Here is a 13,561-nt window from a genome sequence, read left to right on the forward strand (position 1 = left end):
ATGATTCCCTGAAATGCTGAATATTAAGTCTTAGAAAAAGCTTCACAATCACCGAGGGTTCTATGTTCAAAAACTTGATAAATGGAGCACAGTGAAAAAAGAAATGAGAAATACCCCCACAAGAAGAATTACAAAAAAAATAAAAAACAAACAAACAAACTTGATTTTTAAAAATGTCATGTTTATGGGGCACCTGGGTGGCTCAGTCAGTACAGCATCTGACTTTGACTCAGGTCATAATCTCACGGCTCCTGAGTTCGAGCCCCACGTGGGGCTCTGTGCTGACAACTCATGCCTGGAACCTGCTTTGGATTCTGGGTCTCCCTCTCTCTCTGCCCCTCCCCCACTGGTGTTCTCTTTCTCTCTCAAAAATAAATAAGCATTAATTTTTTTTCAGTGCTACACTTAGTGTATGGTTAGTCATACAGAAGAAAGGAATATGGAAATTTTAGTGCCATTTATTGATAGTCACTTCTTAAAAGGATTATTATGCACAGCTGATAAATGGTGGGTTTGGGTTGTATACAAATCCCTAAGGACTCCTATTCACTGTTCGATGTAAAAGAATGCATTCCATGCTTTTTTTTTTTTTTTTCCCATAAAGCAACTTGGGTCTTTTTTTTTTTTTTTTTTTATTACACTGATGGATCATAGAAATCTTGTTTGATATCGGGTCTCTATAAGGACTGGGCATGGAAAGGGGGATATATGTGTGTCATATGAAATGTGGCTGAAGTTCAGAGAAATAGGTTTCATTTAATAGCTGAATACTGGATGACCTGGCCATTCTTCTCAGCCTCTGGCAGCTCACCCTGTGAGCGATAGAGGATTCGCCTGCATGAGCCGAGGAGTAGTTGCTGGCCTCAATGTGATTTTGCAGTGATCTGTGTGCTCTCCGGCTTCCTTCATAACCAACAAATCAATTCCCACTATACGTATTACACACCCCAGTGGCAGAGGCCATTTATTATCCTTTTGATGGTCATACTCTTTGTACATAACCAAGAAAGATTACAGGGGAAGGAGAGAACAGTGGAAATGTGGATGAAGATATTGTACAATGGCCCTGCATCTTATACTATGCCTTGAATGTGTACGAGAATAAAAGAGAGGCTTACTTTCAAGAAAATGTTGAAACATGGATGCAGAGTTTTCTTTTGAATGAAATCTATTTCAGGAACAACGGATCGAGAGAGGGTTGTGGATGTAATTCTCCGTCGGTACACCCTTGGATTTCAGGTGCAAATTCAAAATGATTAAGAGAAACAGACAGTCACTGTGATATGAGAATTGTCTGTAAGGCTCTCCTTGATGAGTTTTGTTCACCTGATAAGCTTGTTGATAACTTCTTTTTATTTGGCATCATTTGGTATCAACTAATTCCTTTATTAATTTCTAACTCTGAAGTCTGTAATTGTTCAAACTCTAAATGATGGATTCCAGGTTTTTCCTAATTCTTTGGTTCCCGATGTTCGAGTTACCACTGTTAAATGAACAAGTAAAATCAAATATTGAAGTGTGTTAAGCAGGTACAAAGCAATTGAGTATTTTGAGTTAGATATAAATGCTCCACGATGATATTTTAGTATTATTTGTCCTAACTCACATGCCCCAGAAACCAATATGTGTATCTGAATGTGAATGGGAAACATTTATCAGTGAAACTCATGGCAAAAGTATGACTTTATAGTGGGTTCTGTGAATAAACACTTAAACTGCTTAGTCATTTGTCTCAATGGGTATGAAAAGAACAGTGGAAATTTTCAAAGGTCAAATAGGCTACCGTCTCTTCTGTTTTGCATCATTTGAGATTTTCTGGTGTTTTGCAAACAACACAATGCCAAATCTGTATTTGATTTTCTCTTCTCTTTGAAGGGGCAAAACAGCAACGGAATAATTAACTGAAGAGGAGCGGGCACAGACTATTTTGCTTTAGGAGGGTAGAAAGTTCTGGGTTTCATTTCACATGATGATAAATGTAGCAAGGTATTCTGGAATCCTCCTATGAGGACTCTGTTACCAATGGTAAACCCAAACCTCTCAGGGGCCTGTTTCCTGTTTAGCTGTTCCTCGTTTGTATAATTGAAAAGCATCCTCAGTACAGACTCTGCACGGAGTTCTGGGTTAGACGATGGTCTACATCTTCATGGCAAAATACAGACCCGAACAACAAAGGAACGGTCGATGTCAAATTCAGTGCCTCCTTAGTCCGGTGCAGACCAGAAGGCTAAAGTCTTGGGTTGGAATTCTGAGAACAATATGGTTTATTTTGTTTGTTTGTGTGTTTTGTTTTTTACTTTCTGTTGTCGTCCGTTTGTTCTTTGTTCCCCCAAGGACTCTTAGTTCTATTATTTATCTTCTCCTTTTCATGGTGCAATTATCATTGTATTTAACAGTCTTCAGAGAGAGATGAGCTTTTGCATATACAATCTTGTGTATCTCTCTATGAATCCCATTTCTTTTATGTTCTCATGCTGCCTCGACTTGCTTTGGTTTTATCATTGTTACTGAACTACTTTGTATCATACTAGCTTCTTCTTTGGTAAGATGTTTTTAATCCGGACCATTTTTGGTTGAGGAATTTCCCAAATTATTCTAGAAACATATTCTGGAGCAGAATCAGACAGGCTAAGGTTCCAAGACAGAACTTGGAACCTAGTTATTATAAAGATCAATTACTGATTCAACAAAACCAACATTTTATTAAGCTGGTGATGGTATATACCGATGATATTTACTGCTTGAGTTAAGTAACATATGCATCTCCTGTTTATATCTCTTTAAAATGAAAGGAATCATATCAACTGCTATGTTTCTTAGGCTTGATGGAAGGCCAGCCTATTTCAAAGCAGCTCTGGTAAATATTGGAAGAGGGGAAAGAGGGTGAAAGCGTGGATTGAGTATTTACTCTTTTGTGATGACAGTGCAGATTCACACTGTTCAAAATGTTTTACATCTGTTAATTTGGTCATTATACTGACCCTGGCTTATGGGGTACTATCACTACTCCCCTTTTCCATATGAACAAACTGAGGCATAGATAGGAATTCTATGTAGACATTGAGGCTTTGGGCATTTGAGTCCAGAGTTTGTATTTCTAGTCGATAAGCTATGGGAATCCTACTGTATACTCCTTGCACATTTTCTTGGGATTAGGAGGGGAACAAGTTCTGCCTCGACAGTTGTTTTCAAATACTTCTTCATCTTCTTTCCTGCAAAAGCTCTAATTTTATAAACTTTGAAAACATCGCTTTATCCCAATACCAAACAGAGAGAGGAAACCGAAGCTAAGTCAGAACACCTTGCATGTAATTATTTTACATTTAGTTTCAACTGAAAATGTCAGTATAGTGTTAAAGAATAAAAGACTTTTTAAGCTTCAAATTTTCATTACCATAGTTTTAGTGATATATTAACAATGCGTTTCAATTTTTAAAATAAGATAGGTAAGGGACACATGTACTCCAATGTTTATAGCAGTGCTTTCGACAATAGCCAAATTATGGAAAGAGCCTACATGTCCATCAACTGATGAATGGATAAAGAAGAGTGGTTTATGTATACAATGGAATACTACTTGGCAATGAGAATGAAATCATGCCATTTGCAGCAACATGGATGGAACTGGAAGGTGTCATGCTAAGTGAAATAAGTCAGTCAGAGAAAGATAATGTATGTTTTCACTCATATGTGGAACTTGAGAAACTTAACAGAAGACCATGGGGGAAGGGGAGGGGGAAAAATAGTTACAAACAGATAAGGAGGGAGGCAAACCATAAGAGACTCTTAAATACAGAGAACAAACTGAGGGTTGATGAGGGGCGGGTGGCAGAGAGGGAAAAATGGGTGACGGGCATTGAGGAGGGCACTTGTTGGGAGGAGTACTGGGTGTTGTATGTAAGCGATGAACCACGGCAATCCACCCCCAAAACCAAGAGCACACTTTACACACTGTATGTTAGCCAATTTGACAATAAATTATATTAGAATATAAAATAAAATAAGTAAAATAAAATAAAAATAAATAAAATAAGATAGTCAACTTTATATTTTTAATTAAAAAAAAATAAACTATTTTTTGAGAGCGTCAGGGAAGGGCGGAGAGAGCGGGAGACAGAGGATCTGAAACAAGGTCTGTGTGGACAGTGGAGAGCCTGATGCAGGGCTGGAACTCACAAACCTTGAGATCGTGACCTGAGCTGAAATCGACAGTTGGATACTTAACCACCTGAGCCTCCCAGCACCCCCGAAATAGTTAAATGTTTAACAGGTTATAACCAAAAATGAAATCTCATTTTAATAAAGAAGGATCATTGTGGGTAGGTGAGATAAGCAGGGATATATTACAGATTTTAAAGATTTTTAAAAATAAGTTTATTCTTTATAATAGTTCCTTTTCATATTTCTTTTAACATTTTGTATTGTTGTAAAAATACACATAACATAAAAATTTATCATCGTCACCATTTTGAAGTACCGTTCAGCAATGCTAAGTGCATTCACATCATCATGCAGCCGATCTCCACAATTTCCTCATCTTGCAGAACTGAAACTTTATACCATCAACCCCCGCCCCCGACCCCAGACCCGGGAAAACTGCATTCTGCTTTCTATCTTTCTGAATTTGACTATTCTAGCTCCCACACGTAAGTTAGCCCTACAGTATTTGTCTCTTTGTGACTGGCTTGATTCACTTAGCATAATGTCCTCTGGATTGAGCCACGTGGCAGCACGTGCTAGTTTCCTTTCTTCTTAAGGCTGAATAATTCATTGGGTGGACACTTGGGTGGCTTCTGCCTTTTGGCTGTAGTGAATAATGCTATGCACACGGGTGTGCAAATATATGTGCGAGATTCTGCTTTGCATCCTTTTGGCTACCTACCCAGGAGGGGTATTGCTGGATCATATGTTAATTCTCATTTTCATTGTTTGAGGGCCTGCCATGCATTCTGTGTTCCCTAGCAAGGCTCCATTTTATGTTCTTACCGACAGGGCACAAGAGTTCCTATTTTTTCACATCCTCATCAACACTTGCTATTTTATGGCCTTCTTTTTCTTTTCCTCCTTTCTTCTTTTTCCTCTTCTTCCTCTTTGTCTTCTTCTCCTCCTTTGCCTCCTTCTCCTCTTCTCCTCCTTCTTCTGCACTTTTTTTTTATTTTTGACAGTAGTCGTCCTAATAGGTGTGAGGCGATATCTCACCGTGATTTTGATTTCCATTCCTGGGTGCATGCTTCTTTCCATGTTCCCTGGGGATCCTCCATCAGAGCCGAAAGAAATAGAGATCACTTGAGCCCAAGTATTTCAGGAATAGTCTCATTCAATTTTACTTTCACAATGTCTTTATTATCATTTCAAAATATTTTACCGCTGGTTGTCCTGGAAGCTCGGGATTCATCATTTCTTTGTTTGTAGGTGTTCCTCGGTTGCTGATGGTTCTGGATCTAGAGAATTCTTCAAGCACCTTCATTTCGGGATGGTGTCGGCGTTCTCGGAACTTCAATTCGCTGAGTGGCGAAGCCAGGGCTTCTGGTACATCATCCTACTGATGGCATCTCTCTGGTTCCTGAGGCTCTACCTCCATTACCTTAGTCAGTGGCTTTTCCTCCAGGCCATTTCAATTCCTGTTACAAAGTGAGTGCCTTCCCCTGAAAGTTAAAGCGATGCATTTTCGTCTTGATAGGCCAAATGAAAGTACAAAACTCCTCTCCGTCCATGTAGTGCAAGACCTAAAATGCAGCACAGACCCAGGATTTGGAAAGACAAAAAATGTCTTTATCTCAGAGCAGGAACGTCTATTGCATTCTCATCTTCTGGGCCTCGATTTACAAATACGTAACTGGCACATCGATATTTATTTCAAATTGAACAGAGTCAAGTATGTTCTAATATCTGAGCAGAATCCAAAAAGGAGTTTAGCAACAGTGTTTTATTCTGTTTTGATTTTATCACAGTGACTCTGGCTGAGAGTAGTTTAGAAGTAATGTAAGTATGATTTATCACCTATACGCACAGAGGCAAAGATTGCTTCTTCTGCAAAGTGATTGAATTCAAACAATTACCAAACTCAAGCCCAGGCAGCTTTCCGGGCCATTATACCCTGGAAAAAGATGATACTTTACAGGTTATCTCTCCATAAACATGATTCCATAGCTGGTATAGATAAACAAACAGATAGAAATCAATATAAGTAAAATTCATTTTCCCAAATGTAGATGTTCCAGATAAAAGTAAAGATGTGTGTATATTTTCTTTCTTTCTTTTTTTTTTTTTTAACATTTATTTATTATTGAGAGACAGAGAGAGACTGCATGAGCAGGGCAGGGGCAAAGAGAGAGGGAGACACAGTATCTGAAGCAGGCTCCAGGCTCTGAGCTGTCAGCACAGAACCCAACGCGGGGCTCGAACCCACAAACGCGAGATCATGACCTGAGCCGAAGTTGGATGCTTAACCGACGGAGCCACTCAGGCGCCCCTTTTTTTTTTGTAATTTTTTTTAAGATATGTGTATATTTTCAACTAAGAGGACTGCATACAACTTTAAGACACTATGAAAAAGAATGTGTGTGTATACTATATACACACACATGTGGTTTTTTGTCATGTTTTGAAATTAAGTCACAAATACATGAATGCTATAGAGTATGCACATTTACATATAATAAATTACTGTAGCTTCACAGGAGAATTTTTACCTAGCTATTATTTTTCTTCCTTTCTTCTCTTTTTTTTTCCCCTCTCTCCCTTTTTCCCTTTCTTCCGTGTGAGGGCTTCCAAAGCAGAAGGGACAAATGTTGTATGCTCGAGCTAGTTGCTTTTTGCTAACGGCTCTTTTACTTCTTCAATTAAAAAAAAAAAAAAAGCTTTATCTTTATTGGCTGCTAGTAAAATGGGACTGTGAGAAAAATATCTGGGCAGCCTAGTTGATCTGATTTCTTAAGCATCAGAAGACCCAAGATATGATAGGATATTTTGTCTAGATCTGTAGGCTCGAATCCTGAATTAGCTCTACATCCAACTGTAGTTGTGAGACAAGACAATAACTACAGCCACCATGATCATTTCTCCTGCTCTGACTCTATGTTGGGCCCTCTGCTAAGAAATCTACGCACATTGCTTCATTTGATATTCACAACTGCATAGGAAGGAAGCATAAAGCTTCCGTCAAAGCAAAGGTCAGGGAGTAGATAAAATGAAGAACTCTTTTTAGTAGAGAGCTGCTAAGTAGGATACACAAGCAGAATTACAAAGGCTGAAATGCAGGGGAGGGAAAATTTAGAGCACGGTGAAGTCTCACTTTGCATGGAAAAAAGGTGCCAAGGCCTGGGTCAGTCTGTACTGGGCCTGCCTTGGATTCAACCCTTAGGTTTTTAGGTTGTGTCACACTGTCCCTTTTAGAACAACTAAGAGATGCCCTATTTTTGTTGTTAGTAGAGCAGCGTTGTTTTGTATTTAAGGGTATATCTAAAGGAGTCACAGGAAAACTAATCACGTACGCTAAAGCTCAGAAGAGTTATTAGACTGATTTGTATTTCTGGTCCCTATCGGAGGTTGACCCATGGCTAGGTACACTGATATATTTTGCATTTCAAATAGCCTACCTGTCAGTATGTGTTACTCGCAGGGCAGTTTTTATAGAATATAGAATGCTCTGCTCAGTGGATAGAATTGATATTCTTTCTATTGTTGCCTATGATACAAGAGCCACGGACAAGCTAGAAATAGCCTTTTACTGGAAAGTGAACTGTTGGGGTGGTACTTTGGGGTAGGGAAAGGTGAAGTTTCCTAACACCCGATTTGGGGGTAGTATTAAGTGTCATTGTTTGTATATTAAAAAAAAGAAAATGTGTCATTTAAAAAATTATTTTGTGTGCCTGGCATCTTGTATAATTTCTCTTGTTTACATGTGTGTGTTTGCTTTGTTCTCCTGCAGATTCCATTTTTCCCCTTTCACGGTTGAGCTTTGCTACCCATCTTCCTCACTTGCCATCAAAGAAGAGTTGCTCGTAGTGGTGGTGGGTCCTTTAATGCTGAATGCAGTGATACTTCCTTTGGTTCTGATCAGATGGGGCTGTCAGCTACTGTTTGCCTCCTGCCCTGATGTCTTGTCAAAATTAATCATTACCATGGGACTATGGACGGTTCTAGACCCATTGGCCGTGTTTATAGTGGATACTGTCCTCGGGGTAAGTCAAGTAAAATAATCGGGATATGAGTTCTTGACATAGAATTTAGCTTCAGTGCATGAATCAGCTGACATGAGAGGTTTCAAGAATCATGAGCAATTCACTATGTATCTTAAATTGAAGTTATTAAGCTTTCCACATCATAAAAAAATTCTGGATGTCTATTATTATCCATTGACGTGTTTTTAGCGTCTTAAGTGAACATTTGCAAAATAAGCAAGAAATAATGTTGGAGATCAGATCCAAACTAATTTTGGTGCATTTTCAAAAATAAAAAAAACTATTACAGCAAAGTCTTATTTGTAACTTTTTGTTGGTAACTTACTTTTTAGTAGTAAGGATTTTCACTGCCAAACTTTATTTAAAAAGTAATCATACAGTGGTTCCTTCAATTGGTTAGATTATTTATTTGCTTTGTGATCAATGACTCTTCTGTAATAAACACACTCAAGAAGAAGAAGAGCTTTTTAGACAATTCTAGGTAATAAATAAAATATAAAGCCTTCGTCCATAGGCATTTATTTTGACTTTTGTGATGCTAATAAAAGGAAAGGAAATCTGAATTTTAACTAAATTTTTGTATTGTAGATCTGGCTATGAAATATAACCCCAAGCAAGAGAGCGAACGGATACTATAAATAAATCAATATGATCAAATATTCATTTAAAAATTATCTTACTTTATCGAATAATATTCTACAATGGGTATATTTCTCCTATCAGGAAGAAAAAGGAAGGTTTCCCGATGGGTTTACATAGGTCGAGACTGTATTCATTGTGCCAAGCAGATCAAAGAGGTGGGGCATTTTGATGGACTCTACTTGTTAGGTGTTTGAAATGTGCTTTTAGAACTAAAGACCAAATTGGTGTTCAAACTGCATCGTGAAGATAGTGTCCTGGGTGCTGTGGTAGACAGCTAGGATGGGCAAAGCCAGTCACGGTTTTACTTCTGTCTCTCAGGTCGCACAATGCTGCAGCAGGTTTTCTCAAGGATCCTGGGCTTGCATCACTTGGGGGTCTTATTAAATGCAAATTCTGATTCGGCAGCTGGAGTGTGGGATTCTGCATTTTAACAGATTCCTGGGCGACACCAGAGATGTTGGCCCCATGGGCCAGACAGGGTGCCGGATGTTTCACTGAGAAGGCCTCTCTCCCTTTCCTTTGTTTGCTAGGTGGGGCTTTCACTTCTTCTGGGTTCCTGGGTTGTTCTCAACAAGACCGGGACCTAGGTGCACTGAGTCCCTTAATGGGTTGTTGGGCTTTGTGTGGGCATTCTGCCTGCGTATTTTGCATTAGAATGACCTCTGCTAGAAAGGCTTAGAACCTGCAGATAAGTGCAGTAGTTGACCCTGCGACCATGTAGATCATTTAACATTATTAAAATGAATTAAAATCAATGCACATTGAACCTACCAATGTATCTAGTTTCTGGTCCCACTGCTGAGGATTCCGGGAAGAGCCACATACCAAGGACAGTTGATCAGTGTTTGGAAGGCCCGATTGTTTCCACGTTCAAACCTGCAACTAGCCTCTTAAGCCTCAATACCGTCTAACACCTTGATGACAGGTCCGAAGAGGTTGTGTTTTCAACCCCATCTCTAAGTGTTTGCACCCTGATCGTTGGCCGCATTTCTGATTCTGAGTGGATTGAGCTGGAGCCAGTTGGACTTTGTCCACATTCCCACTTTCCTCAGACCCCAGGTGAGAGAGGACGAGACCACGCCCTCAAGGTTGGTTGAGCAGGAAGTGTAGAGAAACATGCTGTGGACATTCTGGTAGCATCATGTTCCATGGCATCTCAGAATGCCTTCCAGAGGCCTGAGGTGCGTATTGAGCAGATGGGGCGCCGGTGTGATCCGCGACACCACACGTGCAGCCATTTGGAGAGGATGAGCGGCTATGTCTATGATCTTCTGAGATCTCCTCGTACAGAATGTCTGCAGCCCTCTCGGAATGGCTTTCTGGATTCCAGTCGAGTCCTCTAGAGAGATTAATAGCTGAAGGGTCCACTGTATCAAAGGCAGCTGACACAACGAGCAGTCTTAATATACTCTGGGGCCTCTGATGTAATCTATAGGAAAGTAGCCTCCAGCAGGGCCATCTCAGAACCAGTTCAGAGGTCTGTGACCCGATGGAAGCTGACTTGGACTCTAATAGATGAGTACGGCACCCATATCCTTCTCCACTTGGAAAGAAAAGCTGAAGGCTCGTTCCCCATCTGCACAATTATTGATTCTCCAATTAGAATCCATCACGCTTCATTGCAGATGACATCTAATTTTTCTGTCTTAAGAAAAAAAAAAAGTTTAAAGCTGCATGTAACCCACAGAGCAGCAGCACTGGAGTCTACACATGGACACTCCCAATAATTAAATCTAAATACACTTTTTAACATGCTCTCCAGGGGCGCCTGGGTGGCTCAGTCGGTTGAGCGTCCGACTTCGGCTCAGATCATGATCTCATGCTTCATGGGTTTGAGCCCTGCATCGGGCTCTGTGCTGACAGCTCAGAGCCTGGAGCCTGCTTCGGATTCTGTGTCTCCCTCTCTCTCTGCCCCTCTTCTGTTCGTGCTTTTTCTCGCTCTCAAAAATAAATATACGTTAAAGAAATTTTTAAACAAACAAACAAAAAAAAACCAGAAAACAAGCTCTCCGGTGATGGAACAGCGCACCAAGTTTTCGAGGTGCTTCTCTAAAGCAGTGGTTCACAAAAAGGGGTCACTGGACCAATGGCATCAGTTTTACCAGGGAACTTAACTGCAGTGCAAATTGAAATGTAAAATCTCAGGCCCTGCACCAAGTCTGTGGAGTCAGAAAGTCTGGGAAGGAGCCCAGCCTCTGAGAAGGGGTTACTGTGTTTTAACAAGTCTTCCAGATGATTCTCATGCTCATTAGATTTAGAGAACTACTGTTCCACATGCCTTCATAGTTATCACAGACTGAATGTCACTCATGAGACTGGAGTTGTCTCGGTTCATACTTCCAGTTCTTTGAGCCCTTCTTTTTAGCAGATAAGCCCAGGGATCACTTGTATTGGATCCTGGTAGGCCCGCCAAGAGAGGCTACCTTATTTTCTTGATAGGTTTTGTTCTGGATCAATTTTTTTTTATGGCAATCTAAAAGGAGATGTGGCAGATGCAATGGTTTGAGGCTGAGGCATTGAGTGGCTGTTGATGGTGCTAATAACATTTTGTTAGTCTCTCAGTTTGCTGGTTCAGAAGTTGACAATGAATTCCCAGACCCCCACTGATGATACAACAGTTCCACTGAGTTCATAAATTCTTTTCGTGCCTAAGCCCCAATCTAGATAAAAAGTAGAGGAAGCATTTGGTATTGAATGTTTTAATTGATCAGCATGTATTTATTGACTATATAATCTCTGCCCGGGATTTTCTTTTTCTTTTAAGTTTATTCATTTATGTGGGGGTGGAGGGGAAAGGGCAGAGGGAGAGAAAGGGAGGGAGAGAGAATCCCAAGCAAGTTCCAAGTTGCCAATGCAGAGCCCACCGCAGGGCTGGAACTCGCAAAACCGTGAGATCCTGACCTGAGCCGAAACCAAGAGTCAGATGCTTAACCGACTGAGCCACCCAGGTGTCCCTCTCTGCGCAGGATTTTAAAAGAAACAGAGTAAGTTTGAAGTTGTTTCTGCCCTCCGTATAGATAGTGAGAAAAGAATAGCACATAAGAACCAAGATCAAACAAAAGGCAGAATACAAGTGTCTTCATTCAGCCAATCATTCTTGAAAATCCATCAGAAATGATCATGGTGTCATAGGAAGAGCATGGTAATAGAGCGATTTCCAAGGGGAAATTGGGTTCTGGTCCCAGCTCTGCCATTTGTCAGCCAGATGACGTTGGATAAGTCAGTTAACCTCTTCAGTCTTCAACTTCTTCATATGTATCACAAAAAAAGTAGTAACACCTACAAATAGCGACACCTACCATACTCGTTTCACAGTATTGTTGGGACAGCCAGCTGAAAATACACTTTGAAAAATGTAAGGCACCACACATCAAAGATGAAAAGAATGAGGATAAAGATTGTAATGAAGTGATACGACTTATGCTGTGTATACAACATCAGATAGAACAGCCGTGGCCCCAGTGATCCAGGCAGGAACTTACAACCTAACTGGAGAATCACACACAAAGAGGAAGTATGGGCAGTGTGTTCTGAGTGCCTTCTGGTAGGCCTATCATCATTCCTTTATATCCTTTATTTTTTTTATTTTTATTTTTTTTTAATTTTTTTAATGTTTATTTATTATTGAGAGACAGAGAGGCACAGAGTGTGAGCAGGGGAGGGGACAGAGAGAGGGAGAGACACAGAATCCAAAGCAGGCTCCAGGCTCTGAGCTGTAAGCACAGAACCTGACGCGGGGCTCGAACTCACAAACTGTGAGATCATGACCTGAGCCGAAGTCGGTCGCCTAACCAACTGAACCACCCAGGCGCCCCCCTTATATCCTTTAAATCTTTGTTCAAATGGCACCTTTTCTGATTGCAGTATTTAATAATACACCCCCATCCCTCCTACACTTTTTTTCTGCTTTACGTTTTTCTTCGAGATTCTATCTTCTTGTATGCCATATGTATCACTTAATCTTACTTACATGCTTACTATCACTTCCTTCCCCTCTCCCCAACCCCCAACTTAAAAGTAAGCTCCAAAAACAGGGCTTTCGTCCAATTTTATTCACTGTCTTACCTCCAGAGCTTAGTGACACATGATGGGCATTCACAACAATGTGTGTGGATCAAACGAGTGATCAACATCTATTGATTAGATTAAGTTATTGGCATCAAATATATGCCAATATATTTTTTAAATTTTTTTTTTTAACGTTTATTTATTTTTGAGACAGAGAGAGACAGAGCATGAACAGGGGAGGAGCAGAGAGAGAGGGAGACACAGAATCTGAAACAGGCTCCAGGCTCTGAGCTGTCAGCACAGAGCCCGACGCGGGACCAATATATTTTTGTTTGTTTGTTTTTCAGCAGGGAATACTGCGTCTATTTCTCTTCCTTTAAGAAATAGTAGAAAGATAAGATCTAGAAGAGGAGAGGTATACGGCAACACTTACAGATCTTCTGCCTAAAGTCCAAGAGACGGTTCTGTGTTCTGCAAGGTAGACTGAGTGAGAAGTACAGAATATAAAAATCAAAGTTTTGGCGTGACAGTGAAAGAAGAGACAGTTGGGGGTCAGAAGATCTGACTTCTAGTCATTGCCCACATGTTAAAGGATACTTTGGTAAAGGGAAAATACAGATTAACCTCTCTAGGCTTCTGATTTTATCTATACATATGTGATATGGATTAGTTTTGAACATGCCCTTTTAAGCTATACTTACATAGTTTCCTGTTTCAAAGTGAAGAAA

The 13,561-nt window shown here is 40.2% G+C and overlaps 1 protein-coding gene across 1 annotated transcript in view; it reads left to right on the plus strand.

Annotated features, from left to right (window-relative positions):
- The window catches only part of LOC109249552 (uncharacterized), a 276,220-nt gene that overhangs the window by 261,185 nt on the left and 1,474 nt on the right, over positions 1-13,561 (plus strand). The window contains exons 15-19 of the mRNA XM_053905327.1: positions 1,178-1,239; positions 2,064-2,212; positions 4,545-4,646; positions 5,413-5,631; positions 7,931-8,183. Of these exons, the coding sequence (XP_053761302.1) occupies positions 1,178-1,239; positions 2,064-2,212; positions 4,545-4,646; positions 5,413-5,631; positions 7,931-8,183 (785 nt within the window). The remainder of the gene's footprint in view (positions 1-1,177; positions 1,240-2,063; positions 2,213-4,544; positions 4,647-5,412; positions 5,632-7,930; positions 8,184-13,561) is intronic.

The sequence above is a fragment of the Panthera pardus genome, unplaced genomic scaffold, assembly GCF_024362965.1.
Source record: "Panthera pardus isolate Hobbes unplaced genomic scaffold, ASM2436296v1 HiC_scaffold_17, whole genome shotgun sequence".
Classification (NCBI taxonomy): domain Eukaryota; kingdom Metazoa; phylum Chordata; class Mammalia; order Carnivora; family Felidae; genus Panthera; species Panthera pardus.